Below are 12666 nucleotides of genomic sequence, written 5' to 3'. Positions count from 1 at the left end.
CGGCAGATGGTTTTGTTTGCCTTCATTAACTGCAACTCTCTGTTCTCACGCACCGCTCAGGGTTGAACGAATCCTCACCACTTGGAAAAGAACCACATCCTTTCTGTTAGGCCAAATTTCCCCTGGATTTTTTTTTTTTTTTTTTTTTTGAGATGGAGTTTTGCTCTTGTTGCTGGAGTACAATGGCACGATCTCGGCTCACCACAACCTCTGCCTCCCACGTTCAAGTGATTCTCCCGCCTTAGCCTCCTGAGTAGCTGGGATTACAGGCATGCGCCACCATGCCCAGCTAATTTTTGTATTTTTAGTAGGGACGAGGTTTCACCGTGTTGGATAGGCTGGTCTCAAATTCCTGACCTCAGGTGATCTGCAACCTCGGCCCTGCGAAGTGCTCCCCCAGGGATCTTCTGACCTAGAAATCCAGCTATGATGGGCAGGTACCTGGGCTGGTGAAAGCTGAGTAACGTTAGCTGCGGCTCATCTGTGGAATGGAGACGGGTGTGGCTGTGCAAAGGCCTGGCCAGGCAGTGCCTCCCATGCTGCCCGAGAAGAGGTGTGAGGCAGACAGAGCAGGTGCCCAGGGTCCTCTGAGTTCGTGGATCCCTGCCCTGTGCTTACTAATCCATTGCCTCTGAGCACACTCCAGCTCCTGTACAACAAGGGCAGCTGCGTCTCAAAGTTGCTGGGAGGAGACAGTGAGGAGGTTCCCCCAAAACGTTCTGAACCCCAAGAGAGTATGGGACTGCTGTACCCTGAGTCAACGGGCACACATAGCTGAGAGAGCCTTCCACTCAGCCAGCCTGTGTCCTTGTCTTCTCCTTCTCAGGAAGTCCTCCTAAATCGATGCAATGCCATTCAGACAATAGTTTGGGTCTGATGAGCTGCTGTGTGTGCTGGGCAGTTTAACCTCCCCTTTTCAGCTTCCTGACAATAGAGACAAATCAGGCAGCTATGAGAACTGCTTGTTCCTTTGTTTTCGTGTTTGTCTGTTTGTTTTATAAACCTTTTTCTCCCTCTGACCAGTGAACAGTGCCAGATGCTACCAGACCCCTGCTGCTGCAGTGCAGCCGGCAGAACGTTTTCTCAAGCGGCCACACGGGTCATTATCTTGGCATGGACAGTTAGCTGGCTGCCTCTATCAGACCTGCACTTCTCCAAAATAGGGCTGCAGGTCCCCAGACCTGGCTAGTAAGGATAGCTATTATCTTAAAGGTGGCAGAGAGGCCCAGAGCCCTTGGGCCTACCAGTTTCTGAGCAGGACTGGCTAGGGTGCAGACTTCTGGAATGCAGGGATGGCTCATGCACCAGGTGGCTGCAGGGGCTGGGGAGTGGGCTGCACCAGCACCAGTCCTACAGCTGAACTGGGGCTGGTGCTGTGGGTCCCCTTTCTCCCAGGGAAAAGGGATGGTTCAGAGTGAGGGACAGATACCCTAAGGTAGCCTTGGTTTTGAGGATTCCAGGGCCTCCCTCTATGTTCTCTTGCCATTTAGTATGAGGAATTCTGCCTGCTCTCTTAACACACACAAGGCTTGATTGTTTTCTGTTTTTTGGAGTTTTTATAGTTGCTTCCTCTAAACCTTCCCTGTAAAAGTCCCAAAAGGAATCACTAGCACCTGTTCCTCCCCACGCTTGTCCGGTTAGGCAAGCTGTGCCACCTTTTGCTTCTCTCTAGGCTGACCTTGGCATTTCATTTCTTTTTATCAGACTTGCTAGGCAGATTCACAGCCAAAAGAGCCTCCTCCAGGTGGCCCTGCAGATTCCTGGGCCACAGCTTCTGCCCCCCAACCCTGTACCTGCAGACAATGGAAGGAGGCTGTTTCCTTGAACCCCCAGTCCACCAGATTGTGCTCCTCTAGGCCCAGCTGGAGGAGGGCATCTCTGCTTTGCTCAGTGGGCCAAGGGAGTGAAGGGAAGAGGTCTTCACTCAACCTCGGTCCAAGGGTCTGGCAGCGGAGCTTTTGTACAAACAGGGCAATTTCCTGAGACGACAAAGCCTCGCCTCATCAGAAACACATGGGCGCCTGGCAGCTTACGGCTCCTAGGGCAAAGGAGGCAATTACCACCATCTGCCTCAGCAGGGAGAAGAATGCCTCCCCACAGGAGCCCCGAAGCTGGAGGAGAGAGTGGGCACCAGAGGGCTTAACTGCTGGCACGCTTGCCAAGTGGTCACACTGGCCGGGCCGCACATGTGCCCAGCTGTGTCTGGCAGTCTTGGAGCCGAGAGTCTCACTGTTTCTGGTCTGATCAGACCTCTTGCTCAGGTCCTGAGCTGGGTGAGCTGCCAGCTGCCCACATCAGCGTGGAGCTCCAGGCGCAAGGAGTCAGTAAGCTGCCGCACAAAGTCATGGCTGGCAGAGGGCTGAGCAGCCCCAGGGATCGTTTCATCTCTAACCTCTCAGTCCACCAAGGAGCAATCCAGGGCCAGGTGAAGGGAAGGACTCACCAGGCCCCTCAAAGTGGGGAGATGCCCTCTTTGTATGCATGCCTTAATTTTTTTTTTTTTTTTTGAGACAGAGTCTCACTCTGTTGCACAGGCTGGAGCGCAGTGGCGCAATCTCGGCTCACTGCAAGCTCCGCCTCCCGGGTTTACGCCATTCTCCTGCCTCAGCCTCCCGAGTAGCTGGGATTACAGGCGCCCACCACCACGCCCGGCTAATTTTTGTATTCTTAGTAGAGAGGAGGTTTCACCATGTTAATCAGGCTGGTCTTGAACTCCTGACCTCGTGATCTGCCCATCTTGGCCTCTGAAAGTGCCAGGATTACAGGCATGAGCCACCGCACCCGGCCGTTTTACATTCTTTTTCCATAGTATGTCTTTGAAGTCTGGCATGAATTTTGCACATAGAATACATCTCACTTCGTCCGGGCACCTTCAAATGCACGACAGCCACACACAGCAGGGCCTGTGGTTGCAGAAACCGACGCTGACGGTCTTGATCCAGGCAGTCAGCCCCATCCTGGCCTTTTAGATAAAGGGCTCCTTTCTCTCCAAAGGGTGAGACCAGAGGTGAAGCACAAAGACAGCCATGCCCCACTCTGTGTCCCTGTCCTTTCTCCTGTTTTCTTCTGGGGCCAGGGTTGCCGCCATCTGACAGGAGCATCCCACGGTGAGAGACGGCCTCAGGGCTCGGGGTGTTCCTGCCTGCCGCCTGGCAGCGCATATCAGAGGAGCCGGGCCTGATTTGATCCGGCATGAGAAGATCACGCCGGGAAGTCAGCTCTTGTTTTTCTTGCAGTGTATCAGTTAGCCCTTAATCTCCGGGGCGTGTGGGGGCCCCCTGCAGTGCTCATTTCCTTCCTGGAGGGCTTCTGCAGAGGCGGCGATGCTCCATGCCCCAGTGTTCCAGACCTCAGGCTCGCCGCCCTCTGCCCAGGGCACCTCCCCCTGCACAGCTCAGGGACCTCGCCTGGCTGCTCTCCGTCTGAAGTATGGACACCTGTCCCCAGGGCCCCACTTCCAATGACTGCCACCTCCCAGGGAAGGGCCTAGCTCAAAGGTGAAGCAGCCGGGCTTGGTGGCTCATGCCTGTAATCCCAGCACTTTGGGAGGCTGAGGTGGGCGGATCACCTGAGGTCAGGAGTTGGAGACCAGCCTGGCCAACATGGTGGAAATCCGTCCCTACTAAAACTACAAAAATTAACAGGTGTGGTGGCGGGCACCTGTAGTCCCAGCTACTCAGGAGGCTGAGACAGGAGAATCGCTTGAACCTGGGAGGCAGAGGTTGCAGTGAGCCGAGATGGTGCCAGCGCACTCCAGCCTGGGAGACAGAGCGAGACTCGGTCTCAAAAAAAAAAAAGGTGAGTCAGGGATGCCAGGGGTGAGGCTGGCGGCCCCCGTAGTCATTCACACAAACGGCTCCTTTCTGAAGACAGTTGATTGCAGGCATGCCATGAGTGGTTAGAAGACAAGTGTCACCAGGAATAAAGGGGGAGCAGGCTGGGGCAGAGGCTGAGTGGCCTGTCATCTCTGGTGCCATCTCACTCATCGCACGGGCTGGGAGCCGAGGACACTGGAGACCACTTTGTTTCCTCATCGCTGTCAGAGGCCACCACTGCCCTCCCCACCCCCACTGCCCCTGTCAGCTCCTCCACCTCCAGGAATGGGGGTCTCCTGCATCCCCTCTCCATAGCCGAGTTCAGGGACTTCCCATGAGATTCAGCCAAAAAGGGTGCAGGCCTTTTTTATCCCATGGGGGCCTGAGGCCGGTATCAGGTGTCGGTCCCTGGTCTCCCCCGTCTGCTGGGACCTTTCTCTCCTGCCAGGCTGTGTTTTGTCCTCAGCAAGGCCTGCCAGGATGTCCAGGTGATGTCACCTGGTCAGCCTGTTCCATCCCCTGACTCCCCCTCAAGCCCTCCTTCCACTAAAACCGCAGGGGTTTCAGGAACGACCTAGAAAGCAACGCCACCTCCGAAGAAGGGGCCTGTTACGCTTCGCCAGTGAAATGAGCGCCTGGAAAGGGGGGTGGCATCACCCCTTTCTTGAAGAGGCTCAGGGACACTACAGAAGTAAAAGGCAGCAGCCCTGGTCCCCAGTGTGAGGAAAAGACCAATAAGCTGGCATCACTGTCTGCCACTGAATCTGACTTCACAGAAGCCACCAGGGGCCATTTCTGGGTGGGGGAAGAGGCAGGTGGGAAAAGCCAAGTGTGGTGGGTTCCCGGGCCTCAGCCAGAGCCCAGGCTTAGTGGCACCTGAAGCCAGCCCTGGTGGCACCTGGGGGAGGGTGTGCACCAGACGTCCCCGCCTCTCTGGAGCTGGCCTGAGGATCTGAGGATCTCAGTGATGCGCATCCTACTGCATCGGGCTCCGAGCCCTGCACAGATGGTGCACAGAGTCCCGCACACAGCCAGCCAGGAAGACAGGGCGGGGAGGCGGGGATCGCTGCACTGTGCACACTTTATAAAATGGGGCCCGGTGCGGTGGCTCATGCCTATGATTCCAGCATTTTGGGAGGCCAAGGCGGGTGGATCACTTGAGGTCAGGAGTTCGAGACCAGCCTGGCCAATATGGTGAATCCCCTTCTCTGCTAAAAATACAAAAATTAGCTGAGCGTGGTGACGGGCACCTGTAATCCCAGCTACTTGGGAGGCTGAGGCAGAAGAATCGCTTGAACTCGGGAGGCAGAGGTTGCAGTGAGCTGAGATTGTGCAATTGCACTCCAGCCTGGGTGACAGAGCGAGAGTTTGTCTCAAAAAAAAGAAAAAAAAAATGGACGTTGTGCCAGTTTTCTGGAGTGAATGTCCCCTGGCTGCCCCATCACGTCGGTGGAGAGCAGACAGCCAGGCCCTGGGCTGGCAGGACACCCCCTCCTCTCCTGGGGGATTGAGAGCTGTGGGTGGAGGCCTGCCTGGCAGCAGGGCCTCTGAGCTGGCTGGAGGTGTTTGTTAATCCTGAGCTCCGGAGCTGGGGCCTCTCCGCTGAGCCTGCGCCTGCATGTGCACGTCTGTTTTCAGCCCTGTCTGTCCTGGCCTAACTCCTTCCCCATCTGGGTGTGACGCCGCCGCACTCCCCTGGGCATGTGGGTGTAACAAGTCCAAACCTTCCGTGGGAGTCGGGCAGGCTCGGCCCCGCCCTCGGGGCTGCGCCCTTTCCTCCCAGACTGGTTGTGCAGGAGCAGGCGTGAGTGTGGTCGTTGTGGGTGCATGCGCGGCCCGGCCGCCCGCTGCCTCACCTGCAAGGAGGGGCCTCCCAGAAACTCCCTTCCCCAGTACCCAGCCGCCCCACCTCACCAGACTTAGCTGACCAGCCAGCAAGGACGCCCGCTGCCTCCCACCTGCCCTCCTGCCCTCCTTCGCCAGTCAAGCCCAGCCTGAGCCAGCACCTGCCTTTCCGACCATGTTCAAGGGGCTGAGCAAAGGCTCCCAGGGGAAGGGGTCCCCCAAGGGCTCCCCAGCCAAGGGGTCCCCCAAAGGCTCCCCCAGCAAGCACAGCCGGTGAGTGGGGCTGGGGGATGGGGAGCCGGGGAGCTGGGGTGGGGTTGGTGCCAGGCCCAGGTCCTTGAGCCACCTGGCGGCAGTGGCGGCCCAGAGCCCAGGACCAGCCCCGTGCTGGCATTTGGTGTCCCGAGGCCAAAGGGCCCATGGGTGGACTCTCTCCCGGCCTCGGGAGCCGCAGGCCTAGGCTGAACTTCAGCCCTGGCAGGAGGCAGGGGATGGCCTGGGGCTCCCCACATCCTCTAAGGGGGCCTGCGGGCCACGGATTGAGGCTGCTCAGCGGGAGAAGTGCTGGACAGGAGCCTGCACCGATGCCCTCCTCTGCCAGAGGCTGGGAGATGGGAGACCCTGGCTGTCTGACTGCAGCTCTGCCCCAAGGCTCTACTTGACTGGGATGACCCCTGGGGCCTCGATGCAGGGCATGAGGACTGAGGGGGTGGGATGGGGTCCCTGGGGTAGGGACGCAGGGGCTGTGCTGCCTCCTGCCTAAGCCACAGCCCTCCCCAGAGTTCTCACACAGGGCCTTGCTGTATTGAAGAGTTAGGGGTTCATGGCCAGGCGCAGTGGCTCATGCCTATAATCCCTGAACTTCAGGAGGCCAATGCAGGAGGATTCCTTGAGCCCAGGAGTTCGAGACCAGCCTGGGCAACATAGGGAGATCTTGTTTCTATAAAAAACTAAAAATAAAAAATAGCCAGGCATGGTGGCTCATGCCTATTGCTTGAGCTCAGGAGTCTGAGGCTGCAGTGAGCCATGATCACACCACTGTGCTCCCGCCTGCCTGGGTGACAGAGTGAGACTCTGCTTTAAAAAAAAAAAAAAAAAAGCCTGGTGCTATGGCTCACGCCTGTAATCCTACCACTCTGGGAGGCCGAGGCAGGTGGATCACTTGAGCCCAGGAGTTTGAGACCAGCCTGGGAAACATGACGAAACCCTGTCTCTACAAAAAATACAAAAATTAACTGGATGTAGTGGTGCGTGCCTGTAGTCAGAGCTACTTGGGAGGCTGAGGTGAGAGGATCACTTGAGCCCGGGAAGTCGAGGCTGCAGTGAGCCGTGATCACTCCACTGCACTCTAGCCTGGGTGACAGAGGAAGACCCTGTCTCTTAAAACAAAACAAAACAAAATAGAGCTGGGGCTTCCTTTGCCGGGGGGTGTGGTGCAGGGGGCACTGGGCCTCCCTTGGACCACCCGGCTCTCTGGGGCCCAGCCCCGGCTCTCTGTGGATGTGCTGGGCCGCGTTCTTGCCACTCACTGACTTCAGCTCCTCTGCAGAGGAGGCAGCAGCCCACCTGGGCCCAGGGTGTTGAGATAAGCACAGGGATGAAAGGCTGGTGTAGGAGTAGGGGTGCCCATTACCCTGATAAGGATCAAGGCACCAACAGACACCAAGGCTGGGCGTCTGGACGGACGGGAAAGACAGTGGTTAAGACTCTCGGCTAACACTCTCGCTGAGTGACCTGTCCTCCCTGGGGTGCCTGAGCCCCACCCAGGGTGGAGTGTGCAGCTCCCGGTGGGAGCAGCCCTCCCAGGAGGCGGGACCTGAGCAGAAGTGCCCGGGGCCCAGCACCTGCAGCTCCCACTGTCCAGGCAGGCTTCCCAGCAGTGTGCTCCCGGCCTGGGGCAGCTCGGTCCTCAGGGCCCTGTTGGCTCTGGTTGCAGCCCCCTCACCTCACGTGCGATCCACTCGTTTGACACGAACTTACTGAGCACTTACTCCATGCCAGGACTGCTCTAGGCACTGGAGATGTCTCTGTAGACAGAACCAACAGGCCCCTGCCTTCAAGGCACTAGCCCTCTAGTGGGATATAAACTAACACGTGCTGGGTGCCGACCCTGCACCAGGCCTGCACTGGATGTTTCAGATGGATAAATTCAATTAATGTTCACAATAGCCCTAAGGCATAGATATTTTTATTAAAATCCCGCTTTACAAGTGAGGAACCTCAGGCACAGAGAGGTTGAGTAACTTGCCCAAGGTCACACAGCATTAATGATGGAGCAAGATGAAACCAGGCTGTCTTGGCCACAGAGTTCTTCCAGACTGCTGTGCCTTCACCAGCACCGCCCCTTTGCCTGGGGTGGCCCATCCTTTGACTCAGTTCAAGGCTTCCCCTGCCCCAGGAGAATGATCCCCCATAAGGCACTGTGCTCATGAGGCTTGGACCACTCTGCCCTCTTTTAGGTCTGCTTGACCTCGTGAACTCCAAAGAGTGAGCGCGTGCACACAGCAGGTGCTCTATGGAGGCTGCAGGGCGAATGCACAGAAAAAGTCCTGGGGTGGAAGCAAGGCTTCCTCTCCGTCCCTGACCGTGTGACTCAGAGCAAGTCAGGGCCCCATCTGGGCTTTGAACCCTCAACTCTGGAGAATGTTACGGTGCCCGGCAGTCTCTTGCGCCTGACCCCCCACCCCCCTCCGACAGTGTGAGGCTCCTCTAGACAGGCACTGGAGCCTCCACTCTGGCAAAGCCCCCCGGGGTGGGGGAGGTATGGGGATCACAGGGCTGGAGCGGGAGGAGGTGGGGGTGGAGGACATGCCGCTGCCTCCCTGCCCCAGCCAGCCCAACTGCCCCTCCCAGGGCCCGGCCCGGCTGGCTCAGGTACTAGTGGCTGAGCCGGTGATTCACTGACTCGGGGAGGGAAGCGGCAGGCAGCTGGGTGGGGTCGGGGACTCACTGCCAGCACAGCTGGCTGAGACTGGGACACCGAGGCCGCCTGCCCTCCAGCACCACACAGACCTGAGACCCTCACCTTTGACCCTTCCTGTGGGCAGTGCTGACACCCCCAACCAGGACTAGCTCACAGAGCCTACTGCAGAGGGAAACCCCAGAGTTGGGGCAGTGAGCTAGGCTGTGGGGGCAGGGAGGGAGGGCAGGGGATGCCACCTGGGTGGGGCATAGAGAGGCCTCATCCACCAAGCTGCCCACTGTCCTCTCCACCCACCAGGGCTGCCACTCAGGAGCTGGCCCTGCTCATCTCCCGCATGCAAGCCAACGCCGACCAGGTGGAGCGGGACATCCTGGAGACACAGAAGAGGCTGCAGCAGGTGAGGCCCAGGCAGCCGTTGGCAGGGCGTGGGCAGGCTGGGTGGCATGGGAGGCCCATCATCAGGACTGGCACTCCCTGAGTGTCCCCTGGTGATGGCGAAGATGGGACAGATGACCTTTGTCCTGCACCGCCCATCCCCTAACACGGTGGGAGAGAGGACTCGGCTTCCTTCTTTGCTGGGCTCCCCTGTGTCCTTGTCCCCTGCCTCACAGACGTCCTAGGCCTGACCCTGTGCCTGGCGTGGGCCTCAAGGTTGGCCAGCATAGCTAGGGTCCCAGAGGTGGGGCTCAGGCCCACAGTGATGCGGCAGCAGGGGTGTGGGGCTCTGGGCCCTGGCGAGTCTGCCCATCCCCTGCCCACAGGACCGGCTGAACAGTGAGCAGAGCCAGGCCCTGCAGCACCAGCAGGAGACGGGCCGCAGCCTGAAGGAGGCCGAGGTGCTGCTCAAGGATCTCTTCCTGGACGTGGACAAGGCCCGGCGGCTCAAGCACCCGCAGGCTGAGGAGATCGAGAAGGAGTGAGTGGGGCTGCGGCAGGGCTGGGGGTCCCCGGGGAAGGCCCACGCCCAGCCCTGACCTGCCGGCCACCTTCTTGACAGCATCAAGCAGCTGCATGAGCGGGTGACCCAGGAGTGTGCGGAGTACCGTGCCCTGTACGAGAAGATGGCGCTGCCCCCCGACGTGGGACCCAGGGTTGACTGGGCACGTGTGCTGGAGCAGAAACAGGTCAGGAGCTCAAAGTCACACCCCAGTGTGATCAGAGGGCAATACGGAACTGCATTTAATCCAGGGTCTGACTGTAGGCTTGAACCTGGGGTGGCTCAGGGGTCTAGGCAGGGAGACAGCAGAGCAGACAGTGCAATCAGGGAAGACTTCCTGCAGGAAGAGGCACATGAAGAAACCTCAGAGGGATGAGAAGGCTTAGTTGGGTCAGGGTGAAGTAGTGAGGAGAGGACCATTCCAGAAAGAATGAGCAAAGGCTCCTGCCAGGAGGAAGCCTGGGGTTTGATGGGAAGTGGGGATTTCTGGGCAGGTGGGCAGAGCCAGGTCATGGGGCATTCTGATCCCTGGGTGAGGAATTGTGCTTTGATGCCACACAGAAGGGGTGATATGATGACAATAGAGGGACAATGGGGAAGGGCCCGGGTGGAGCAGGGCGTGCTGAGGGCCCTGGAGCTTGGCTGGAGGTGTCCAGGCAGGAAGCACTGAGGCTGGGTCACAGACAAGGCAGGATGGAGCTAGGAGACTTCGCAGAGGCTGAGCCCAGCGTCTGGGAACCAGTGGGACTCAGGCCACTGCAGAATGGCCTCGCCCCTGGGTGAGCTGCAGGGCATGCACCCGGGCTGCTCCCACGCTCGCCCACGCTCTGCCCAAATGACCAAGTCCACTTCTCCGGGTGGGAGGCCTGTAGGGTTCTCTGGCTCCCCACCGCGGTCCTGTGGGGACTGAGCCGCCGGCTGTCCTGCAGAAGCAGGTCTGCGCGGGCCAGTACGGGCCGGGCATGGCGGAGCTGGAGCAGCAGATCGCGGAGCACAACATACTGCAGAAGGAGATCGAGGCCTACGGGCAGCAGCTGCGGAGCCTTGTGGGGCCGGTGGGTGAGCTGGGAGCATGTCACATCCCGGGCCAGCCCCAGCCCCTGTTTCTCCAGTCAGAGCCAGAGCTAGATCGGCTGGACCCTGGGGATAGGGGTGGGTGGGGTATGGCTGCCCAGATATTAGGGGGCCATCTCCCTGCACCCCACCTCTTATGGGGTTGTTTCTCCCCTTGGTCGAGGCAGGATGCAGCCACCATCCGGAGCCAATACCGAGACCTACTGGTGAGCAGGCGGGAGGGTCGGACCGGGTGGCTACGGGTGGGCGTGGGTGGCCGCCCGGACCCTGCACGGGGCCAGTGTTCCTGAGCGCGGCCAAACGGCGTCTTTTGACCCCTACTTTCTCTCTCCCCACCCTGCTGCTGGCGGCGGGTCCTGAGCACAGAAGGCGGCGTCGTGGCGCGGGCAGAGCCTGGGCAGCCTGTACACTCACCTGCAGGGCTGCACGCGGCAGCTGAACGTCCTGGCGGAGCAGCAGCGCCGCATCCTGCAGCAGGACTGGAGTGACCTCATGGCCGACCCCGCGGGCGTGCGGCGGGAGTACGAGGTTGGCGGGGAGAGGTTGGGGCCTGGTGGGGGCGGCCAGGGCCATCCTGGTCCTCACCGCCGCTCCCCACCCGACTCGCCCCCAGCACTTCAAGCAGCACGAGCTGCTGAGCCAGGAGCAGAGCGTGAACCAGCTGGAGGATGACGGCGAGCGCATGGTGGAGCTGCGGCACCCCGCGGTGGGGCCCATCCAGGTGCGCTGGGGGCAGGGCGAGAGTGAGAAGGGACGTGGTGGGCAGGGAAGCGGGGGAGGTGGGGCGGACGTGGGGTGGGGGCGGAGCGTGGTCCGAGGGCTTCGTGCTGCCGTCCCCAGGCCCACCAGGAGGCCCTGAAGATAGAGTGGCAGAACTTCCTGAACCTGTGCATCTGCCAGGAGACGCAGCTGCAGCACGTGGAGGACTACCGCCGAGTGAGCCCTTGGGCAGGCAGGCGGCAGGGGCGGCAGGGGCGGCAGGGGCGGGAGCCAGGTGTGGTGGCTCACACAGGAGAGGCACCGCACCTCTCAACTAGACAGAGCTGTCAGGGCACGGTGGCTCACACCTGTAATCCCAGCACTTTGGGAGGCCGAGGCTGTGGCGGCTCACTTGAGGTCAGGAGTTCGAGATCAGCCTGGCCAACATGGTGAAACCCCATCTCTACTAAAAATACCAAAATTAGCCAGACGTGGTGGCAGGCGCCTGTAATCCCAGCTACTCAGGAGGCTGAGGCAGGAGAATCGCTTGAACTCAGGAGGTGGAAGTTGCAGTGAGCCGAGATTGGTCCACTGCACTCCAGCCTGGGTGACAGAGAGAGACTCCACCTCAAAAATAAAATAGAGCTGTGTGGTTGCTACTTGGTCCCAGAGGGAAAGTAAAGGCATGGGCACATTCTCAACAGGGTAAAGCGGTTCCCAGGGGGGTGAAAATTGTTTCTTAATGGCAGAAAAATATCTTAACTCTTATTATGCATGAAGTACAGATTCACAAACAGCATATCTGTGGTATTAAAATTTCATGGGGGCCAGGTGTGGTGGCTCACACCTGTAATCCCAGCACTTTGGGAGACCAAGCCAGGAGAATTGCTTGACTCCAGTAGTTCCAGACCTGCCTGGGCAACATAGCGAGACCCTGTCTCTATACAAATAGATAAATCTCTATCAAAATAGATAAATAAATACATAAATAAATAAAATTTTATGGGGATGAGGTGGGGAGAAATTAAAGAAAATATTTCTTAAAAGCCTCTTTAGGAGAACAATAATGAAAAAAGGGGGTGAGAAAACGATATAATATACAACTGGGATTTGGGGACAGATAATGTTTCATACATTTTCCTATAGAACCAGAAGACTGTGATCACACACATTGACCATAGTTCCATTAAAGCACCTGGGATGCTTCTTTAAAGCACAGCTCTTCTCCGGGGCTGGGACAAGTGCAGCCCCAATACCCTCTGTCCCAGCAAGAAAGACTTCAGGTGCTGGAGGGAGGCAGGTGTCAGTGCCCTTCATTTGTGCGGGAAGGATGAAGACCAAGTTTTTGTTTTTTTTTTTTTTTTTTTTTTTTT

The 12666-nt window shown here is 58.6% G+C and overlaps 1 protein-coding gene across 2 annotated transcripts in view; it reads left to right on the top strand.

Annotated features, from left to right (window-relative positions):
* The first annotated feature begins 5596 nt into the window (after positions 1 to 5596).
* The window catches only part of EVPL (envoplakin), a 21128-nt gene continuing 14058 nt past the window's right edge, over positions 5597 to 12666 (top strand). For both annotated transcript variants that reach the window (XM_011982475.1, XM_011982385.1), the window contains exons 1-9: positions 5597 to 5933; positions 8881 to 8980; positions 9345 to 9499; positions 9581 to 9707; positions 10450 to 10575; positions 10762 to 10800; positions 10961 to 11122; positions 11208 to 11315; positions 11435 to 11530. In XM_011982475.1, the coding sequence (XP_011837865.1) occupies positions 5836 to 5933; positions 8881 to 8980; positions 9345 to 9499; positions 9581 to 9707; positions 10450 to 10575; positions 10762 to 10800; positions 10961 to 11122; positions 11208 to 11315; positions 11435 to 11530 (1011 nt within the window). In that variant the 5' untranslated portion in view covers positions 5597 to 5835. The remainder of the gene's footprint in view (positions 5934 to 8880; positions 8981 to 9344; positions 9500 to 9580; positions 9708 to 10449; positions 10576 to 10761; positions 10801 to 10960; positions 11123 to 11207; positions 11316 to 11434; positions 11531 to 12666) is intronic.

The sequence above is a fragment of the Mandrillus leucophaeus genome, unplaced genomic scaffold, assembly GCF_000951045.1.
Source record: "Mandrillus leucophaeus isolate KB7577 unplaced genomic scaffold, Mleu.le_1.0 Scaffold1, whole genome shotgun sequence".
Lineage (NCBI taxonomy): Eukaryota > Metazoa > Chordata > Mammalia > Primates > Cercopithecidae > Mandrillus > Mandrillus leucophaeus.
The sequence above is the reverse complement of the archived record's forward strand: the minus strand, read 5'-3'. Positions and strand labels throughout refer to the sequence as shown.